The 21,291-nt window shown below is 35.7% G+C and overlaps 1 protein-coding gene across 1 annotated transcript in view; it reads left to right on the top strand.

Moving 5' to 3' along the window:
* Nucleotides 1-21,291, top strand: part of SKAP2 (src kinase associated phosphoprotein 2) — a 223,877-nt gene that overhangs the window by 17,160 nt on the left and 185,426 nt on the right. Inside the window, exon 4 of the mRNA XM_012447798.2 lies at nt 5,423-5,530. Coding sequence (XP_012303221.1) covers nt 5,423-5,530 — 108 coding nt within the window. The remainder of the gene's footprint in view (nt 1-5,422; nt 5,531-21,291) is intronic.

A 21,291-nucleotide genomic window follows, 5' to 3' on the forward strand; every position in this document is an offset into this window, starting at 1 on the left:
TTTTTTTTCAAATTTGTAAAACATTAGTGTCTACAGTTTTTTTTTTTTTGTTTTTTTTGAGATGTAGTCTCGCTCTGTCGCTCCCAGGCTGGAGTGCAGGGGTGTGATCTCGGCTCACTGCAACCTCCACCTCCCGGGTTCAAGTGATTCACCTGCCTCATCCTCCTGAGTAGCTACGATTACAGGCACTCACCACCACACCCAGCTAATTTTTTTTTTTTGTATTTTTAGTAGAGATGGGGTTTCACCATGTTGGTCAGCCTGGTCTCGAATTCCTGACCTCAGGTAATCCACCTGCCTTGGCCTCCCAAAGTGCTGGGATTACAGGCATGAGCCACTGTGCCTGACCTACTGTCTACAGTTTAGAAAAAGGGGAATGTATTGCTTCAGATGCTACAGCTAAAAGTCTCATTTTCTCTTTTAAAATCTTTTTGCTCTAATTATAAAAATATGTATTTAATAGATTTTGCCTTAAGATTTTATTGATATTTTAAAATATGCATAGATTTACTTAGAAAGCAATTTCCTTTGGCCTTCTCACTCGTACTATTTCTTAAGTTTATTAATGAACTAAGAATAGCAGAAAAAGAATAGCCAAAAGTCTGAAGTTTGGATGATGTTTAATTTCCTTTTTTTACCCTTCCTAACATAGTGTGTTTTCTGTTGAAAGATAACTCCACAATGAAATCTTAGCAAATAATTCACAGCTTTTTCCTTCTGCCACCTACCCCCACCATTGGCCTTTTACAAACATGTTGAGCATGTTTGAAATGATGGGACCTATAGTAGTAGAAGTATATTTCACAGGCAGTGCTTGAAAAGTGGTATTCTTATTTTAAAGCTCTGCTTCAGTTTGGTGCCAGAAGTTGTCTTTAGTATTTGCATTCTGTAAATTAGCCCTCCTATTGTAGAAGAATTATGAAGAGAATCTTCTTTTTAGTGACCTATACCCTTCAAAGCCTTAAAAATTAAACTTCCTTGAAGAAATGGCAAGTTAAATACTTTATTATGTATATTTAGCTATATATTATTACTTAAAAAATTAGATAAGTGAGCTAAGGAGAGAATTAGAAATTAATTTATTTTTGCTAGAGTAATTTCCCCCCATTTGTCATTCAGTAAGAAGGGATGGTTGTCATTCAGATTTTAGGTACATGTTGAGTAATATCCCTTATCCAAAATTCTTGGGACCAGAAGTGTTTCAGATTTTGGATTTTGGGATATTTGCACATATATAATGAGATATCTTGGGGACAGGACCTAAGTAAGTGTAGACACTAAATTTATTTATGTTTCATATATACCTTGTAATTTTGTACCATCAGAAAGCTAAGTTGTTAGGTATGGAATTTTCCACTTGTGTTGTCATGTTGACAATCAAAAAGTTCTGGATTTTGGAACATTTTGGAGTTCTGTTGATTTAAGGATGTTCAACCTATATATTACTTCATTTCATGTTTACCTGATTGTGTTTAAAGTAGAACTGTTTTGAAAAAACAAGCAACAAATTGAGTAAATCAGCTTCAATGGTTGTAGAGATTATGACTGTTCATTTGTTGCTGGGCTACATTTCTAGGCATTTCAGAAAATGTTAATTGATAATGAACCATATCAAAAAGAATGGCTTATAGTAATTTGAACCCAGCTAGTATAAATTTTAAAATGTTTTTCAGAAAAATATGCTGCTGTAGTATGATTAAACCTTAAGTTTGTTGTGGTGTTTGTTACTACTGAAATTATAGGAAGAGAAGTCTTGGATCATTGTCTTTTATTCTGTTAACTTTGAATTATTAATTAAACTTTTGAAAGTTGTAGGATAAATCAAATGGTTTTCTAGGGAAATAAGAAACAGTATTAATGAGCAACAACCCCATAATTATCCTTGTGAGTACATAACAGGGACACATTCGTGTCTTTTCTTTGCGCAATAACTTTTACAAAGAAGTATTTTTAAACTGATCATTAATTTTATTACCACAGAAATGAGATGCAAAATTTATGCTGCTGTCATTGGTACAGGCCCATGGCACCACTGACATTATGTGTGATTGTAATAGAATGGCTGCCAACTAATGATTCTGTAGACATTTCATTTGAGCATGCTTTTCTTTTAGATGTTTGATTAGGCTGTAATGCTTTCAATTATGTCTGTAAATTGTATTGGATACGTTTACCTGATGCCTATTGTTGACTTGGAGTTCAGTTTTCTATTACATAAACACAAGTTGAACATTTTCCTTTTAATTTATAGAAGTCTTTGCAGGTATAACTACAAATACTCAACCCCTGGGGAGGAAAAATACTTTGCACTACTCAACAGCGACCCCTGTGTTCAGTTAAAACTCCTTATAAGACAGCAGCTTTTAATCTTTATTGGTTTGAAAAAAATTTAGGGAGGAGGAAAAGGGATGGATCATCACTGGAACAATAGTAAGATGAAGAAGACCATGTTGAAAAACGATGTGTCCTTTCAACTTAATGCAGGTTAAAAAGGGACTATCCCTGTATATATGGCATATAGATTCTTTGCTTTCTGAGTTAATTCAGAGGATTCTGGGGAGAAAAAAATAAGGAAGAAATGAAGCCAATAGCAGTACTTAATTCATTTGTCTTAGGTAAATGTAAATATCACACTGATTTTAAAAAAAAAACATAATACTTGCAATGAGCTGCAATTCTACATATAACCCAAAAGTATTTTATTTTTATTTTTTGATACAAAGCCTCATTCTGTTGCCCAGGCTGGAGTATAGTGGCACAATCTCGGCTCACTGCAACCTCTGCCTCCCAGGTTCAAGCAATTTTACCTGTCTCAGCCTCCCGAGTAGCTGGGATTACAGGAGCCTGCCATCATGCCTGGCTAATTTTTGTGTATTTAGTAGAGATGAGGTTTTGCCATGTTGGCCAGGCTGGTCTTGAACTCCTGAGCTCAGGTGATCGACCTGCCTCAGCCTCCCACAGTGCTAGGATTACAGGAGTGAGCCACAACACCCGGCCTATTTTTTTAAATAAAAATTAAACCCACAGAGGTCTTTAACATGTTAGTGATCGATTTGTGTAGAATAAATACTCTTAACTCATATTAAATATTATTGCATTTATAGCTTTAGTAATGAACTTTTGCTATGTATATATATATTATACATTATTTTCTTAAGAATGCTGTTTGCATTTGGGTGTATGTATGTGTATATAAATGCATATATACACATATATACATACACATAATATTATCAAAAGATGATAAGCTACTTCTAATTTTAAAAGCTAACTTTTAATTTTTTCTGTTTACTTACACATAGAATTTCATATATTTAAGACTGAACATCTGAATTTTTTTCAAAGTCTTTACTGTATATTCTTTGGCTTTACTATTCTTTTTAAATAGTCATAATAGCAAAATATGCTACATGCTAAGTTGTGATGTTTTTGAAGTATCCTAATACCCTGTTTTTGCAGCAAGATCTTTTTTGTGTGAGATATGAAATATTCTTAGAAAATTCATACCACAAAAATTCTTAACTTTATTAAGAATGTAAAGATATTGTAACAACTACAAGTAACTGAGAATTTCTTGATTCCTACTGGTACATATTCCATGAACTGTCATAATATGTTCAAAATATTTTTGCTAGCACTTTATGAAGTTCCTTCCTACCTTATGTTTGAAATCAGATCACTCTTCTTTTGTTAAAAAAGGTTTTTTTTTAGAGGTGGAGTCTTGGTCTGTTGCCCAGGCTGGAATACAGTGGTGCAGTTATAGCTCCCCACAACCTCAAACTCCTAGGCTCAAGCAGTCCCCTTACTTTAGCCTCCCACAGATGTGAATACAGATGCAGGCCACCAGGCCTGGCTAATTGTTGTTATTTTTATTTAGTGGTGTGGTCTTGCCGTGTTGCCCAGCCGGTGTTTAATTCTTGGCCACAAGCGATCCTCTGGCCTCAAGCATCCTGAGTAGCTGAGATTACAGACATGAGCACTGCCCCCAGCCTAGCACTCTTTTTTGCATAAGAAATATTGTAGGGGATCATTGAGTGTTCTGAAAAGGACTTGAAACATCTCGAAAGAAAGAGAAATTAAGTTCCGAAGAATGAGTAATATTTATGTGTTTCTTAGAATTTTAACTGGGGAAGAAACATCACCATATTTAGTGTACCTAGTAGTAGAATCCCTAAGGATGACAGTATAGCCATCTCTATGTTCTGCCCTTATTGTCTTAATGAGAGATGTCTCTGTGATGACAATTGCTCATGAAATGGAAAAATTATAAAGAAATTGAGAGGAATATGTATTTTTAAAAGTTATTTTGACAGTTCTGTCTTGAAAGAGGCTATTTTCTCTACCAAAAATGTGGTAACAAATAGGGTGACACCCATCAAATGGGTGTCAGAGGATACAGATACCCTTTTGGAGAGACAGGTAGCTTTAATCTGGATCTGCCAGGAACTCTGGTTCATAAGTAATACTATAGGTACTCTGTGGTTCCTTTGGGGATTTTCCTTTTGCTTTTTGAGTAATCCTTGAGGTGACTGTTTTTCTGTCAGGTAGAATTCAACAGTCAAATACTTAATATAGAATTTAGCATATGTTCTTCTTTGTTGTGAAATCCGGGTGAGAAATGAATGCTATGTGTAACTGGGCTAGCAAATATTTGAGTTTTAAAATATATTTTAAATGATTATATGAAAAAAATTGAAACCACAAGATCTTGTGAAGATTAATTAGCCTAAAATAAAGAATCAATCAAAAAATCAATCAACCAACCTAAGATTTGAAAATCAAGTAGGAAACTGGCCGGAACGTTAAAAAATAGTAACATACAATTGAAACTGAAAGTGTCTAGTTTGTAAATTACCCTTGCTTGAATTTTAAAAGATTATGTTAATTTTAAAGCAGTTTTTTCTATAAAAGATTTGTGCTCTCTAATGCAATCCTGTGATTTTTAATGAAAATACAAAATATTCATATAGCTTCAAATTATTAGTTTCTCATCATAATTTTTCAAATTATCGAGTAGGTAAATGGAATTACTTCAATTATGTTTTCTGTTGTGCTTCCTGGACTTTTGCTGTTGTTGTCATTATTTTGGTTTTGTTTGTTTGTTTGTTTGGATATACACTCTGTTTTACCCTGCTTCTACTTTTTGGATTCTTCTTTGCAGAAGTCATTATAATTTTGGACTGTATCCTTTTGTATCATAAATAAGCAGTCATAGAATGACCTTCAAAAACTCTTACTATAAGTTACAAAGGCTATAAACTAAAATAAGACCTGTTTTTATCTAGTTTTAAAAGTTTTCTTTGTTTTTCCACGACAATGACTGAATTTAGTAGTAAAATTTACGTCTTTTAACAAAGTAGCATTAAGTAACATTGCTTTAAATGGCTAAAGTATAAAAGGCATTTATCTGATTTTTTTTCAGGTGATAAGGAAGATGGAGACGAATATGATGACCCTTTTGCTGGGCCTCCAGACACTATTTCATTAGCTTCAGAACGATATGATAAAGATGATGAAGCCCCCTCTGATGGTATGTGACATTTTCCTGCGTAACTCTGACACACAAAACCTATGTATATAGGTGGTAGTTTTCTGAGACAGCAGATGAACATAGAGGCTTCAGTTAACTTTACCAAACCTTTTAAGGAACAGAAGAGCTCTCTCTAGTGGTTCTCGTGAGGTTTTCCTAAGTGTATAATTGCTTCTTTTTCTTGGAAATTTTCTTTACTAAAATTTTTGAGAGAGTGCCTGTATCATCATATGAATATTATTAGTAACAGTTTGTTAGTTAATTTAATATTATCAGATTCTTGCTTAATTTTATTTTACTACTTAAAGGCTTACTGTATTATTTATTTTATAAATAATAAAAAAGATTTTTGATCTTTTTTTATGAAAACTTTATACAAAATGAGTTCATAAAATATTAAGTTAATTTTCCAACATTGCCTTTTCACATTGAGACAGATTTTTATCAAATGTTTCTTTTAATGCACATTTTCATTTTTATGATTGTCACTTAAAAGTGCCTCATATTATGTAGTAATATTGTAATGTTAGTGTTAACTGAATTAGTAATAAAATTATCTCTTAGTAATTTCTAAAAGCTATTGAATATTGCCAAAGTTATGAAACTTGTTTTTTAGTGTAGTATGTGCTTTCTCTGTTATAGCCATTGAGTACATCTGCATTATAGAAACCTTATAAGGGTAATACATAGTTATAAATTAAGAGTGTGTATCAATAAATTAGTCATGCATATTAATTTGTAGCACTCAAAGTTTCACATAGACATAGAAATGAATAATACCTTCTGACACTATGTGATGATCAAACTGTGCAGTTCCATCTCTAAATACAATTGCTGAATGAAAATATGCTTCCTGCAACAGAGTACTCCACATTTTATGTTATCCAGATTATTCCCTTTGGAAACATAAATTGCTTTTATGAGGTATAAAATTATGTCTATTGCAGAACAGGGATAAGTCGAGTACATGCATAAGTGATAAACATTCTAACCACTGATTCAGTACAAAACAATCTTTTTTTATATCCAGAACTTTGTACAAAGTGTAGCAATAATAGTCATATCTATTTTATGTTGAATTTTATGCTTTGGCAAACATTTAATTTCTATTTTTAAAGGGAGGGATTTTTTTTTTGCTCTTATATTCACTTTCTATCTTTTAAAGAGATACACATTTCTTTTCTCTACACCAAAACAGAGCATTATCCTTTCCAACCTTGTCTTCAGAAGTATTTCTACTAGAACATGTTTTATAATTGAAGAAATAGTATTTTCAGGCAAAACTAAGAATTGTTATTTAAGTGGTACTATTTTTCAGACACATTACAATTGCTTTATTTTTCTGTAAAATGTTGGTATATATGAATGTGTGTGTGTTTATATACACATACACACAGAATACTTATACTATGAGAATACAGACACACAGAATATATTCATAGAATATATATACATAGTTTCTTAAAATAGCATAAATATTTTAATATACAGGGAGTGCTATGTGTATTCTTGAAAAATTTGCAACCTAAAAAGAACTTCAGCAATTAAATATCTATGAGAGCTAGAAATCATCTAGAAGCTTGTTAGAAAAAGTAAATTGTTATTAAATTATAGTGCATTTACATGATTGTGTTTTCTTTTTAAGAAGAAATAATTTATCATATATTTTTATAACCAAATATTCAGGAAATACACTAAAATATTTGCTGTTGAAAGGTTATTTTATTGATTTAAAATATTATTTAACATTTATATATAACATCAAGTTTTTTGTTAAATATTAGTGCCTATTCATTAGTGTTTAAGCAATTATTGAGCAAATTAAAACTTTAACCTGTAGTATTACTCATTTTTGATATGTAAATAATACCATTTTTGATATAGAAATAATGCTTTTTTGATACTTTCACATTTTCTTCTAAGAATATCATTATTAAAATTAAATTTCAAACTACCACATGGACATTTAATATTCACTCTAAAATATCTTTTTTTTCTTTTTCCATGCCTTCCCATGGCACTAAAATATCATCTCAGTGTATCAGTTTTTCTCCCTTCAACTTAGATTTTATGTGTGTTCCCTTTCCTTTGATGAATAAATTTCCTTCATTATGTGACCTGAGTCTAATAATATATTAATTATAAAAAAGATAATGCATTTAACAATAAGCATAACCAAATTAGCACAGGTCACCAAGAGGCCTTTTGTCAAATCAGATTGTTGTTTTGTCCTTTTGACTTTTAGCTTATGGTAGGCACTAACAAAGTATCTGAACTTTGATGGATTATAAACTAAACATGATATGTATTTTTCATAATGCTAATGTAATTTTCAAGGTACTGAAAATGTCAAACTTGCACATCTGTGTGTGCATTGTAAGTCCGCCTTTTGCTTTAATATTTCTTTTTCTCCGTTCCTCTGGTTCAAAAGTTCACTCAGTTCCCAAATGGCCACCTAATTTTCCAGTTATTCCCTCAAGCCATATGTGTTTTGGTTTCTTTATGGTTTATTAGGTACTGTAGGAAAGTAGCATAAGTTATATCTTCTAATGAAATTCAAGCACACTTCAGTGATGCTTCGACTTGATTGCTGGTAGCAATTAAATCACAGCAAGGAGAATAATGCATAATCTCACAAGGTCCGGGCACCACATAGAAATTGGATAGGGATGAAAACAAAACAAAAACAAAGTCTCCAAACCCTGCCAGGTAGGTTGTTTTCAGCCTGCCTTTTTTTTTTCCCTCTCTTTTTTTTTTTATTGGCCAACTGCCTGATTGATAGCAAAATCATAACTTGCTGCATGCTAACAGGCAGAGTTCACTTGTAGGTTATTGTGAGCTGATAAAGGGTTAGATGGAGTTTTGATTTTCACATTGGACCCTGGTACACCAGATTAATGGAATTTCAATGAGAGACTAGAGTAGCCACAGCTTTGTCAGAGAAACAGATGGAGATTCTATAGTCATGTCTACTCATTAATACTAGTTGTCTGAAAGGTGTGCTGCTTCTCTATACAAAAGAGTTGATATAATTGATTTTTGAGTGGTACATTGGAAAAAAGTACCTTATTGATGACTAGAATTGTAACATAGATGGTGACAGATTTTTGCATAGCTCATAGCATAAAAATATCATACATGTAAATTTTTCTTTTCACTCTTTGGAAATGCTTCTTATGTTTTACATTGTTTTGAGAAGAAGTACATTTTGAGACCAATACCTAAAAAAGAGAGAATGACATGCCAAATTACCTTTTAGGAAAAAAGAATAAGAGTCCGTATTTTATTTATAAATGATTGCATAACTGCTGTTAGAGTTTCATTTTGATATTATATTTAGAAGGAAGTATACTTATTAGAAGTTTCATTTTGTTAGCTTTATGCTTGATTTTTTTTTCTGGAAAACAAAAAAAAAGTAATAGTTTCTAGACTATTGTAGATCACTATTAGAAGTTTTACACTATCATGTGGCTGGATATATTGGAGTATTAATATAAATGATGCATGTCAGTAATCAGATAAAGTTGGAGATAATGAGATTTACAACCTTAAAGAATATTCCTTTCTGTACACGTTAAAATGTTTAGACACTAAAGTGGGTGGATTTAGAGTAGACTTTAGACAGTATATAATTACTTGGTTTTCCATTTTTCAATTCTGAAATCATTTTTCATTCATTTTTGTCATTTGTAAAAGAAAGCTTCTACCCATATAGCATTGTGGAAAGTCCCTAGGTAAGGTGAAAGGATTCAGTGAGCTAGAAGACATATATTGGCTCTGCCCGTCGATGATAGGTGGAAGGATCCCAGTGGATGTTTGTTACAAATCTGATTCAGTCCTAGACCATAATCACTTTGTGGATAAAAATCTGGAACCTCTAGGGTGTGAAAATAGGAAGGCTAAAATGAAGCTGAAGATATAAAGCAGTCATTTATTGTCCTGGTGTCTTTCTAACTAAAAATTTCTGAATAACATAGGTTACTGAAAGGCTGTGGGCATTGCAAGGACATAGGTTTATATGAAGAAATGTTTTTGTTGGAATGGAACTATTTTTTAAATCTTAGGGATTAAAAAAGTCTAAACTATTTTAATCATAATTTATAGTATTAAAAATGTTTTTTTGGTATACCTTTCTTTACAAAAATCCAATGTACAAAAATTTGGATTAATAAAACATGTAAATCATTTTCTTCCAATAGATTTCTTTAAAAAGATTGTCTCCAGGATGCATATAAATAATTAGCCCTTAGAAAGTATCTAAAATAGGCTTAGATATAAACCTATTCATATGCACACACATAAACTTAACGTACCAAATTTTTGAGGAAGATTTGTGTGTGTGTGTGTGTGTGTAAAATTAGGTGTAGCACTAATCAGTTCTTATCAAAACCACACAACAGATGTTTTACTTTTCTCTGATATCAGCAGAGTATGAAACAAGGTTTAAAACTAGAAAAAAATTTTTTTTAACAACTTAGCATTTAAGGTAAGTATGAAACAATGTTTAACACTAGAAAAAAAATTTTTTTCAATAACTTAGCATTTAGGGTAAGGTTTTTTTTTTGTTTGGTTGTTTTTGTTTTTTACCCTAGTATCTTTTTTTTTTTTAATTGTACTTTAAGTTCTGGATTACATGTGCACATCTTGCAGGATTGTTGCATATGTACACACATGCCATAGTGGTTTGCTGACTCCGTCCACCCCCCGGCATCACCTACATCAGACCTTTCTCCCAGTGTTATCCCTCCCCAACCTCCCTGCCCCCCGCTGTTGCTCTCCTAGTCTCCTACCCGCCAACAGACCCCAGTGTGTGATATTCCCCTCCCTGTGCACATGTGTTCTCATTGTTCAACACCCTCCTATGAGTGAGAACATGCAGTGTTTGATTTTCTGTTCTTGTGTCAGTTTGCTGAGAATGATGGTTTCCAGATTCATCCATGTCCCTACAAAGGACATGAACTCATCCTTTTTTATGGCTGCATATTATTCCATGGTGTATATGTGCCACAGTTTCTTTGTCCAGTCTATCATTGATGGGCATTTAGGTTGGTTCCAGGTCTTTGCTATTGTAAACAATGCCACAGTGAACATACATGTGCATGTGTCTTTTTTTTTTTTTTTATACTACCTCCTTGTAGTTAAGGATATTTTTAAGTCATAGTTTTTAACCAAAGTTTAGTAAATGCTTAAATGTAAATTTTGCTCTATGCTCTCACTATACTATTTTTTAAATATTTGATGTTATTCTATTTTATATGACTGCTACTACTGTCTTATACTTCTTTTTCCAAATTAAAACTCAGAGCTCTTTTTTACATCTTCTCTTTACATATTCTGATTCATGGGTTAGAGGAAGAATATTCCATTCAATGGTAAAACTATGACTTTTAGGTCATTTTCTTTTTTTTTTTTTTTTTTTTTGGCACCACATTCTAGTGGGAAGAAACAGACAGTAATCTAAATAAGTAAATTGAATAGTACATTAAAAGGTGAAAAATGCTATAGAGAAAAATAAAACCAGAAGGGGATAGGGAGTGCAGGGGGTTGGGAGGTTGCTTTTTTTTTTTTTTTTTGAAAGAAAGAAAGAAAAAGAATAAAGAAGAGGAGGAAAAAGGAAAAGAAAGAGAGAGAGAGAATGGGAGTATTGCTTTCTTGCCCAGGCTAGAATGCAGTTTAGTAATAGGTATTGAAAACCTCTTTTATACCAATAATTATACTTGATGTAAACAGGAAGGAATAAGGGAAGAAAATAACAAACGAGCAGCCAACCAATATTTCATTTAAATCTATGAAATGCTATGCGATTACTGAGGAGTGATTTACTTCCAATTATGTAGTCACTTATGGAATAGGTGTGAGGTGGTAATGTATGTTTTATGTATTTGAAGTGGAGAGTTCTATAAATGTTTATTAAGTTTACGTGTTCCGGGTCTGAGTTCAAGACCTGGATGTCCTTGTTAATTTTCTGTCTCGTTGATCTATAAAATCGTTAGCTCTTCTTGTTACATTGATCCTTTTGCCATTACGTAATGTCCTTCTTTGCCTCTTTTGCTCTGTTACTTTAAAGTCTACTTTATCAGAGGCGAGAATTGCATCTCCTGCTTTTTATTTGTTTATTTTTACTCTCTGATTGGTTGATAAATCTTCCTTCTTCTCTTTGTTTTGAGTCTTTGTGTATCGTTGCAGGTGAGATGGGTCTGGATGCAGCATAGCAATGGGTTTTGGCTTTTTATCCAATTAGAATATATATAACTTTAATACTAACATTTGGTGCTAGCTGGCCGTTTTGCCCATTAGTTAGTGTAAATTTTTCGTTGTGCTAATGTTCTTTTCTTTTTGATATATTTTTGGAAAGGCTGATATTGGTTGTTCCTTTATATGTATAGTGCTTCTTTCAGAAGCTCTTGTAAAGCAGGCCTGGTGGTGGTGAACTCTCTAAGTACTCGTTTGTTCACAAAGGATTTAATTTTCCCTTCGATTATAAAGCTTAGTTTGGCTGGATAGGAAATTCTGGGTTGAAAGTTCTTTTCTTTAAGGATGTTAAATATTGGTCCCCACTCTTTTCTGGCTTGTAGGGTTTCTGCTGAGAGATCTGCTGTAAGTCTGATAGGTTTCCCTTTACGGGTAACCTGACCTTTCTCTCTGGCTGCCCTTAGTATTTTCTCCTTCATTTCAACCCTAATAAATCTGGCAATTATGTGCCTTGGGGTTGGTCTTCTTGAAGAATGTCTTTGTGGTGTTCTCTGTATTACCTGGAGTTGAATATTACCCTGCCTTGCCAGGTTGGGAAAGTTTTCCTGAATGATATCCTGAAGAGTATTTTCCAACTTGGATTCATTCTCTTCATCACATTCAGGTACACCTATCAAACGTAAATTAGGTCTTTTCACATAGTCCCATATTTCCTGGAGACTTTGCTCATTCCTTTTCATCCTTTTTTCTCCAATCTTGTCTTCTGGTTTCATTTCACTGAGCTGGTTCTCGACTTCTGATGTCCTTTCTTCTACTTGATCGATTCGACTGTTTAAACTTGTGCATGCTTCGGGAAGTTCTCGTGTTGTGTTTTTCAGCTCCATCAATTCACTTACATTCCTCTCTAAATTGTCCATTCTCGTTAACATTTCATCAAACCTTTTTTCAAGGTTCTTAGTTTCTTTGCATTGGGTTAGAACAAGTTCTTTTAATTCACAGAAGTTTCTTATCACCCACGTTTTGAAGCCTGCTTCTGTTATTGGAACACACTCGTAATCTATTAAGCCTTGTTCCGTTACTGATGAGGAATTGCGATCCCCTGTAGAGGGAGAGGCATTCTGATTTTGAGTATTCTCTGCCTTTTTACGCTGATTTCTTCCCTTCATTATATATTTATCCATCTGTTGTCTTTGTAATTACCGACTTTCTAACTAGGTCTCTGAGCAGACGTCCAACTTGTTGATTCCCAGTGCCGAAATCTGAGCAATCCACTGCGCCGGCCAAAACAGCGGTATTAAGATTGATGGTGCTTTTCTGCCCGGGAATCTCCGGACTCTGCACCAAAAACTGGCGTGCTAAGGCACCAGCAAAACCGCCGCGCCGGCCACAAGAGTCACCCTGGCGACTCGTGGGGCTCCTCTGCTGGGAATGCATGTGTCTTTATAATAGAATGATTTATAATCCTTTGGGTATATACCCAGTAATGGGATTGCTGAGTCAAATGGAATTTCTATTTCTAGGTCCTTGAGAAATCACCACACTGTCTTCCACAATGGTTGAACTAATTTACACCCCCACCAACAGTGTAAAAGTATTCCTATTTCTCCACAACCTCTCCAGCGTCTGTTGTCTCCAGATTTTTTAATGGTCACCATTCTAACTGGTGTGAGATGGCATCTCAATGTGGTTTTGATTTGCATTTCTCTAATGACCAGTAATGATGAGCATTTTCTCATATGTTTGTTGGCCTTATAAATGTCTTCTTTTGAAAAGTGTCTGTTCATATCCTTCACCCACTTTTGAATGTGTTTGTTTATTTTTTTCGTGTAAATCTGTATTAGTTCTTTGTAGATTCTGGATATTAGCCCTTTGTCAGATGAGTAGATTGCAAAAATTTTTCCCATTCTGTTGGTTGCTGGTTCACTGTAATGATTGTTTCTTCTGCTGTGCAGAAACTCTTGAGTTTAATTAGATCCCATTTCTCTATTTTGGCTTTTGTTGCCATTGCTTTTAGTGTTTTAGTCATGAGGTCCTTGCCTATGCCTGTGTCCTGAATGGTATTGCCTAGGTTTTCTTCTAGAGATTTCATGGTGTTAGGTCTTATGTTTAAACCTTTAATCCATCTGGAGTTAACTTTAGTGTAAGGTGTCAGGAAAGGGTCCAGTTGCTGCTTTCTGCACTTGGCTAGTCAGTTTTCCCAACACCATTTATTAAACAGGGAATCCTTTCCCCATTGCTTGTTTTTCTCAGGTTTGTCAGAGATCAGATGGTTGTAGATGTGTGGCTTTGCTTCCGAGGCCTCTGCTCTGTTCCATTGGTCTATATCTGTGTGTTGGTACCAGTACCATGACGTTTTGATTACTGTAGCCTTGTAGTACAGTTTGAAGTCAGGTAGCGTGATACCTCCAGCTTTGTTCTTTTTCCTTAGGATTTTCTTGGCTATGTGGGCTCTCTTTTGGTTCCAAATGAAGTTTAAAGTATTTTTTCTAGTTCTGTGAAGAAAGTCAATGGTAGCTTGATGGGGATAGCGTTGAATGTATAAATTACTTTGGGCAGTATGGCCATTTTCACAATACTGATGCTTCCTAACCTTGAGCATGGAATGTTTTTCCATCTGTTTGTGTCCTCTCTTATTTCCTTGAGCAGTGGTTTGTAGTTCTTCTTAAAGAAGTCCTTTACATTCTTTGTTAGTTGTATTCCTAGGTATTTTATTCTCTTTGTAGCAACGATGAATGGGAGTTTGCTCATAATTTGGCTCTCTGTTCCTCTGTTATTGGTATATAGGAATGCTTATGATTTCTGCCCATTGATTTTGTATCCTGAGACTTTGCTGAAGTTGATTATCATCTTAAGGAGATTTTGGGCTGAGTTGATGGGGTCTTCTAAATATACAAGCATGTCACCTACAAATAGAGGCAATTTGACTTCCTCTTTTCCTAATTGAATACCCTTTGTTTCTTTTTCTTGCCTGATTGCTCTGGCTAGAACTTCCAATACTGTATTGAATAGGAGTGGTGAGAGAGGGCATCCTTGTCTAGTGCCAAATTTCAAAGAGAATGCTTCCAGTTTTTGCCCATTCAGTATGATATTGGCTGTGGGTTTGTCATAAATAGCTTTTATTATTTTGAGATACGTTCCATCGATACCTAGTTTATTGAGGGTTTTTAGCATAAAGGACTGTTGAATTTTGTTGAAAGCCTTCTCTGCACCTATTGAGATAATCATGTGGTTTTTGTCTTTAGTTCTGTTTATGTGATGGATTACATTTATAGACTTGTGTATGTTGAACCAGCCTTGCATCCCCGGGACGAAGCCTACTTGATCATGATGGATAAACTTTTCGATGTGCTGTTGGATTCGGTTTGCCAGTATTTTATTGAAGATTTTTGCATCTATGTTCATCATGGATATTGGCCTGAAGTTTTCTTTTTCAGTTGTGTCTCTGCTGGGTTTTGGTATCAGGATGATGTTGGTCTCGTAAAATGAGTTAGGGAGGATTCCCTCTTTTTGTATTGTTTGAAATCGTTTCAAAAGGAATGGTACCAGCTCCTCTTTGTATCTCTGGTAGAATTTGGCTGTTAATCTGTCTCGTTCTGGGCTTTTTTTGGTTGGTAGGCTATTAATTGCTGCCTGAAATTCAGACCTTGTTATTGGTCTATTCAGGGTTTCAACTACTTTCTGGTTTAGTCTTGGGAGGGTGCTAGTGTCTAGGAATTTATCCATTTCTTCCAGATTTACTGGTTTATGTGTATAGAGTTGTTCGTAGTAATCTCTGATGGTAGTTAGTATTTCTGTGGAATCGGTGGTAATATCCCCTTTGTCGTTTTTTATTGTATCTATTTGATTCTTCTCTCTTTTCTTTTTTATTAATCTGGCTAGCAGTCTATTTTGTTGATCTTTTCAAAAAAACAGCTCCTGAATTTATTGATTTATTGAAGGGCTTTTTTTGTGTGTCTCTGTCTCCTTCAGTTCTGCTGTGATCCTAGTTGTTTCTTGTCTTCTGCTTGTTTTGAGTTTTTTTGATCTTGCTCCTCTAGCTCTTTCAATTTTGATGATAGGGTGTCAATTTTAGATCTTTCCTCGCTTCTCATGTGGGCATTTATTGCTATAAATTTCCTTCTAGACGCTGTTTTAAATGTGTCCTAGAGATTCTGGTATGTTGTATCTTCATTCTCATTGGTTTTGAAGAACATCTTTATTTCTGCCATAATTTTGTTATTTACCGAGTAGTCATTCAGGAGCAGGTTGTTCAGTTTCCATGTAGTTGTGCAGTTTTGAGTGAGTTTTTTAATCCTGAGTTCTAATTTGATTGCACTGTGGTCTGAAAGCCTGTTTGTTATGATTTCTGTTCTTTTGCATTTGCTGAGGAGTGATTTACTTCCAAGTATGTGGTCAATTTTAGAGTAAATGTGATGTGGTACTGAGAAGAATGTATATTCTGCGGATTTGGGGTGGAGAGCTCTGTAGATGTCTATTAGGTCTGCTTGGTCCAGATCTGTGTTCAAGTCCTGGATATCCTTGTTAATTTTCTGTCTCGTTGATCTGTCTAATATTGACAGTAGAGTGTTAAAGTCTCCCACTATTATTGTGCAGGAGTCTAAGACTCTTTGTAGGTTGTTAAGAACTTGCTTTATGTATCTGGGTGCTCCTGTATTGGATGCATATTTATTTAGGATAGTTAGCTCTTCTTGTTGCATTGATCCTTTTACCATTATGTAAGGTCCTTCTTTATCTCTTTTGATCTTGTTGGTTTAAAATCTGTTTTATGAGAGACTAGGATTGCAACCCCTGCTTTTTTTTGCTCTCCATTTGTTTGGTAAATCTTCTTCCATCCCTTTATTTTGCATGCACTTGAATCTTTGCACGTGAGATGGGTCTCCTGAATATAGCACACTGACGGGTCTTGACTTTTTATCCAGTTTGCTAGTCTGTGTCTTTTGATTGGGGCATTTAGGCTGTTTACATTTAATGTTAATATGGTTATGTGTGAATTTGATCCTGCCATTTTGTTATTGTCTGGTTGTTTTGCCCATTAGTTGATGCAGTTTCTTTATAGTGTCATTGGTCTTTACCATCTGGTACACTTTTGCAGTGGCTGGTACTGGTTGTTCCTTTCCATGTGTAGTGCTTCCTTCAGGAGCTCTTGTAAGTTGGGTCTGGTGGTGACGAAATCTCTCAGCAATTGCTTGTCTGTAAAGGATTTTATTTCTCCTTCACTTATGAAGCTTCATTTGGCTGGATATGAAATTCTGGGTTGAAAGTTCTTTTCTTTAAGGAGGTTGAATATTGGCCCTCACTCTTTTCTGGCTTGTAGGGTTTCTGCTGAGAGATCCACTGTGAGTCTGATGGGCTTCCCTTTGTGGGTGACCTGACCTTTCTCTCTGGCTACCCTTAGCATTTTTTCCTTCTTTTCAACCCTGGTGAATCTGATGATTATGTGCCTTGGGGTTGCTCTTCTTGAGGAATATCTTTGTGGTGTTCTCTGTATTTCCTGTATTTGAATGTTGGCCTGCCTTGCTAGGTTGGCGAAGTTCTCCTGGATAATATCCTGAAGAGTGTTTTCCAGCTTGGATTCATTCTCCCCGTCATATTCAGGTACACCGATCAAGCATAGATTAGGTCTTTTCACATAATCCCATATTTCTTGGAGGCTTTGTTCTTTTTGCTCTTTTTACTCTAATCTTGCCTTCTCATTTTATTTCATTGAGTTGATCTTCAATCTCCAGTATCCTTTCTTCTGCTTGATTGATTTGGCTATTGAAACTTGTGTATGCTTCACGAAGTTCTCAAGCTGTGTTTTTCAGCTCCATCAAGTTGTTTATGTTCTTCTCTAAGCTGGTTATTCTAGTTAGCATTTCGTCTAACCTTTTTTCCAGGTTCTTAGTTTCTTTGCATTGGGTTAGACCATGTTCCTTTAGCTCAGAGAAGTTTTTTATTATCCACCTTCTGAAGCCTGCTTCTGTCAATTTGTCAAACTCATTCTCCATCCAGCTTTGTTCCCTTACTGGTGAGGAGTTGTGATCCCTTGGAGGAGGAGAGATGTTCTGATTTTGGGTGTTTTCATCCTTTTTGTGCTGCTTTGTTCCCATCTTCATGGATTTATCTACCTTTGATCTTTGAAGTTGGCGATTTCAGATGGGATCTCTGAGTGGACCTCCTTTCTGTTGATGTTGAAGCTATTTCTTTTTGTTTCTTATTTTTCCTTCTAACAGTCAGGCCCTTCTGCTATATGAGGTGGTTTTTTTTAGTTATATAGGGGTCAGGGAGCTGCTTGAGGAGGCAGTCTGGCCCTTGTCTGCCTGCAGAGGTGCTACTGGGCTGCCTCGGACTCAGCCTGGCTGCTGTGTAGGCTTCCTCTGGCTTTTGTTTACACTGGTGAGATTAGACCCACCTTCACAATGGCGGATGCCCTGTCCCTCACCAAGCTCTCGATTGCCCGGGGTCGAGCTCAAACTGATATGCTGGCTGCAAAACTCTCAAGCAAGAGGGCTTCAGTTTGCTGGTCTTTGTGGGAGTGGGACCTGCCAAGCTATATCACTTGTCTCCCTGCTTTCAGCTCTCCCTCTTTCTGGGGGGCAGGTAGATCCATCCCACAGGTGCTCTTGGTGCTAGTCAAAACTTCTGCCTAGTTTTGTGCCAACCACTTGGGTGCTGGGCTGGCTGGAGCTGTCACTTATATCTGTGTTGGTAACTCGGGATGCTTTTCAGCCCAATGGGGTTCTCCTGGACTGTGGGTTGCAGCAGCCATGGGAGAAGTGCAGAATCTGAACTGGAGTGCCGAGGGGGTAAAGTGTTGATCCTCCAGTCAGTTGCACTTCCAGTGTCTGCCCTGCCTCGGTTCGCCCTCCTTGGGATATACCCACTGTCCAACCAGTCCCATTGAAATGGACCTGGTACCTCAGTTGGAAATGCAGAGATCACTTGTCTTCTGTGTCTCTCTTGCTGGGAACTGCGCTCTGAAGCTGTTTCTATTCATCCATCTTGGTGGAAGCCCCGTATCAAATTTTTTAAACTTAAAATTATCTTTTGTATTCTGTTCTGAAAAATTTAATTTGCAACTTGCACATATTTTTGCATATATAACATGTTTTAACATTGCACTTTTGTTTCTAAAATTTTGGGGTTATCTTAATATACCAAATTGCTAGCTTATATATGTTTTAGCAGTTTAATAACAGTGATTATTTTAGTCATTCTGCTATCTGTATAGCACAGTTTCAAGTATTTTGGTGGAAGGGAAGGGATTATAGTTGAGGAAATGAGAGAAAGTAGAGGACATATTTTTAATCATCAAGGTATATATTGTGTGATTGGGGATATAAAGTACATGGATGTAAAATATTTTTGTGGTACAAAGGTATATATGAGTAATAAAACACATAGCCATTGAGAATTATCTAACTTTTTATGCTATTGATTGGGAAAATTAATCAGAATAAAACAGAGTGGACAGATGATACTATAACAAAGTGGGCTAGATACAAAAGATTGCAAAGGTTAAATAAAACTAAACATTATGAAAAATAATGCATTTTTAATTCAGCGAATTAGCAGTTATTTACACAGTGCATGAAGAGGAGAACAAAATACTTGGACAGAGCAATTGGGGATGAATAAAATAAAGTTCTTATTTTTAAGAAAAATGTAATATAGATGGCAAAAGAAGATAATCACCCAGAATAAGGTAACTAGCAATCTAAGTTATATTAAGGCAGATTTAAAAATAGTAAATACTACATGCTATATTCAATTGATTTGGTCTATACCAAGGCAAATAGTTGGTTTCATTGATTTTACTTCCTGATGTATTTACTGAACCAGCCTTATGTTTTAGCATCCTGTCAAAAAAACCAGAGCATAAACTTTATGCCTAAATTCTAAGAGATTGTGGAGGGAGGGCCTTTTATTCAAGTAAGTTTTATGTGGGTCTCTAGGTTTGTTGCAGAGATTGGGAAAACAGACTGAAAAGAACTTTTGGAGTTAAAGCTCAGAAACCAGGTTTTCATTAAAATTGATGATAACTTTATTGTCAAGGACAAGTTGCCTAGCCTTTCTGGATTTTTATTTTCTGGTATATGAAATGAAGAATTTGAACCAGGTAATTGCTTAGAAAAGTTCCCTAGAGTACTAAATGCTTGTTTCCCCACATTTCAGAATTAGTAAATAAAATGGTGGCAGTGAGGTAAGTTTATTTGCTTGGAGAAGATATGGGTGACGACCAGAGGTGATGTTGAACAGGAAAGAGTGGAGGGGGTCTTGGAGGTAGGTACATGGTTTATAGTAGGAGCCGAATGCCAAATTAATGAAAGGAATTTGATTTGGTAGTCATTAAGAGATCCCTGAAGCAATATACTGAAGTGATGGACACAGATTTGAGGGTACTGTTCTGGCAGTTAAAAGTAGGTTAAATTAAGGCATAGAGACCCTCTAGTGAAGGTAGCAAGCTAAATGCTTTGCTACATTGTTTATTTTTAATCATGACAGTATCTCTATGAGGTAGATACTACTATCATGATTAGACAAATGAGGAAACCCAGAGAGGTTAAGTGATTTGCCCAGAGGCATATAGCTACATAGTGGCAGAACTAGAATTTGAATTCATGTTTGTCAACTCTAAGGATCATGCTCTGCTCTTAAAAGAGTTAACTTTTCCCCTCTTCCCCAGGTAGCATAGTGCTCTGCTGCTTTTGATTAAGGGAGTGTTGATAAGACCCTGGGTTAGAGAGGTAGATATTGTACTGAAAAGGAAGTGATTTTTTAGCCCCTTCCTACTCAAAGTATGGTCAGTAGACCAACAGTATCAGCATCATCTGGGAGCTTGTTAGAAATGCTAAATCTCTGTCCCCACTTAATATAATTTGGATATTTATCTCCGCCCAAATCTCATGTTGAACTATAATTCCCATTGTTGGAGGTGGTGCCTGTTGGGAGGTATTTGGATCATGGGGGCAGATTCTTCATGGCTTGGTGCTGTCTTCATGGTAGTGAGTTTTTGTGAAATCTCATCATTTAAAAGTGTGTGGCACCTTCCCACCCCAATCTCTCTATCTCTTGTTCCTGCTTTTACCATGTGTTGTGCCTGCTCCCGCTTTGTCTTCCAACATGATTGTAAGCTTTCTGAGGCTTTCTGAGAAGCCAAGCACATGCCCGGGGCCATACTTCCTGTATAGCCTGCAGAACCATAAGCCAATTAAACCTCTTTTCTTTATAAAGTACCCAGTCTCCGGTCTTCCTTATTTTTTTTTTTTTTTTGAGACAGGATCTTACTCTGTCGCCCAGGCTGGAGTGCAGTGGCGCGATCTTGGCTCACTGCAACCTCTGCCTCCTGGATTCAAGCAATTCTCTGTCTCAGCCTCCCAAGTAGCTAGAATTACAGGTCCCCGACACCACGCCTGGCTAATTTTTGTATTTTTACTAGAGACGGGGTTTCACCATCTTGGCCAGGCTGGTCTTGAACTCCTGACCTTGTGATCTACCTGCCTGGGCCTCCCAATGTGCTGGGATTACAAGTGTGATCCACGGCGCCCAGCCTCTTTTCTTTTCCTTTCTCTTTCTCTTTTGTTTTTTGT

This window comes from Aotus nancymaae, unplaced genomic scaffold, assembly GCF_030222135.1.
Source record: "Aotus nancymaae isolate 86718 unplaced genomic scaffold, 86718_ANA_hifiasm-v0.15.2.pri h1tg000025l, whole genome shotgun sequence".
Taxonomy (NCBI): domain Eukaryota; kingdom Metazoa; phylum Chordata; class Mammalia; order Primates; family Aotidae; genus Aotus; species Aotus nancymaae.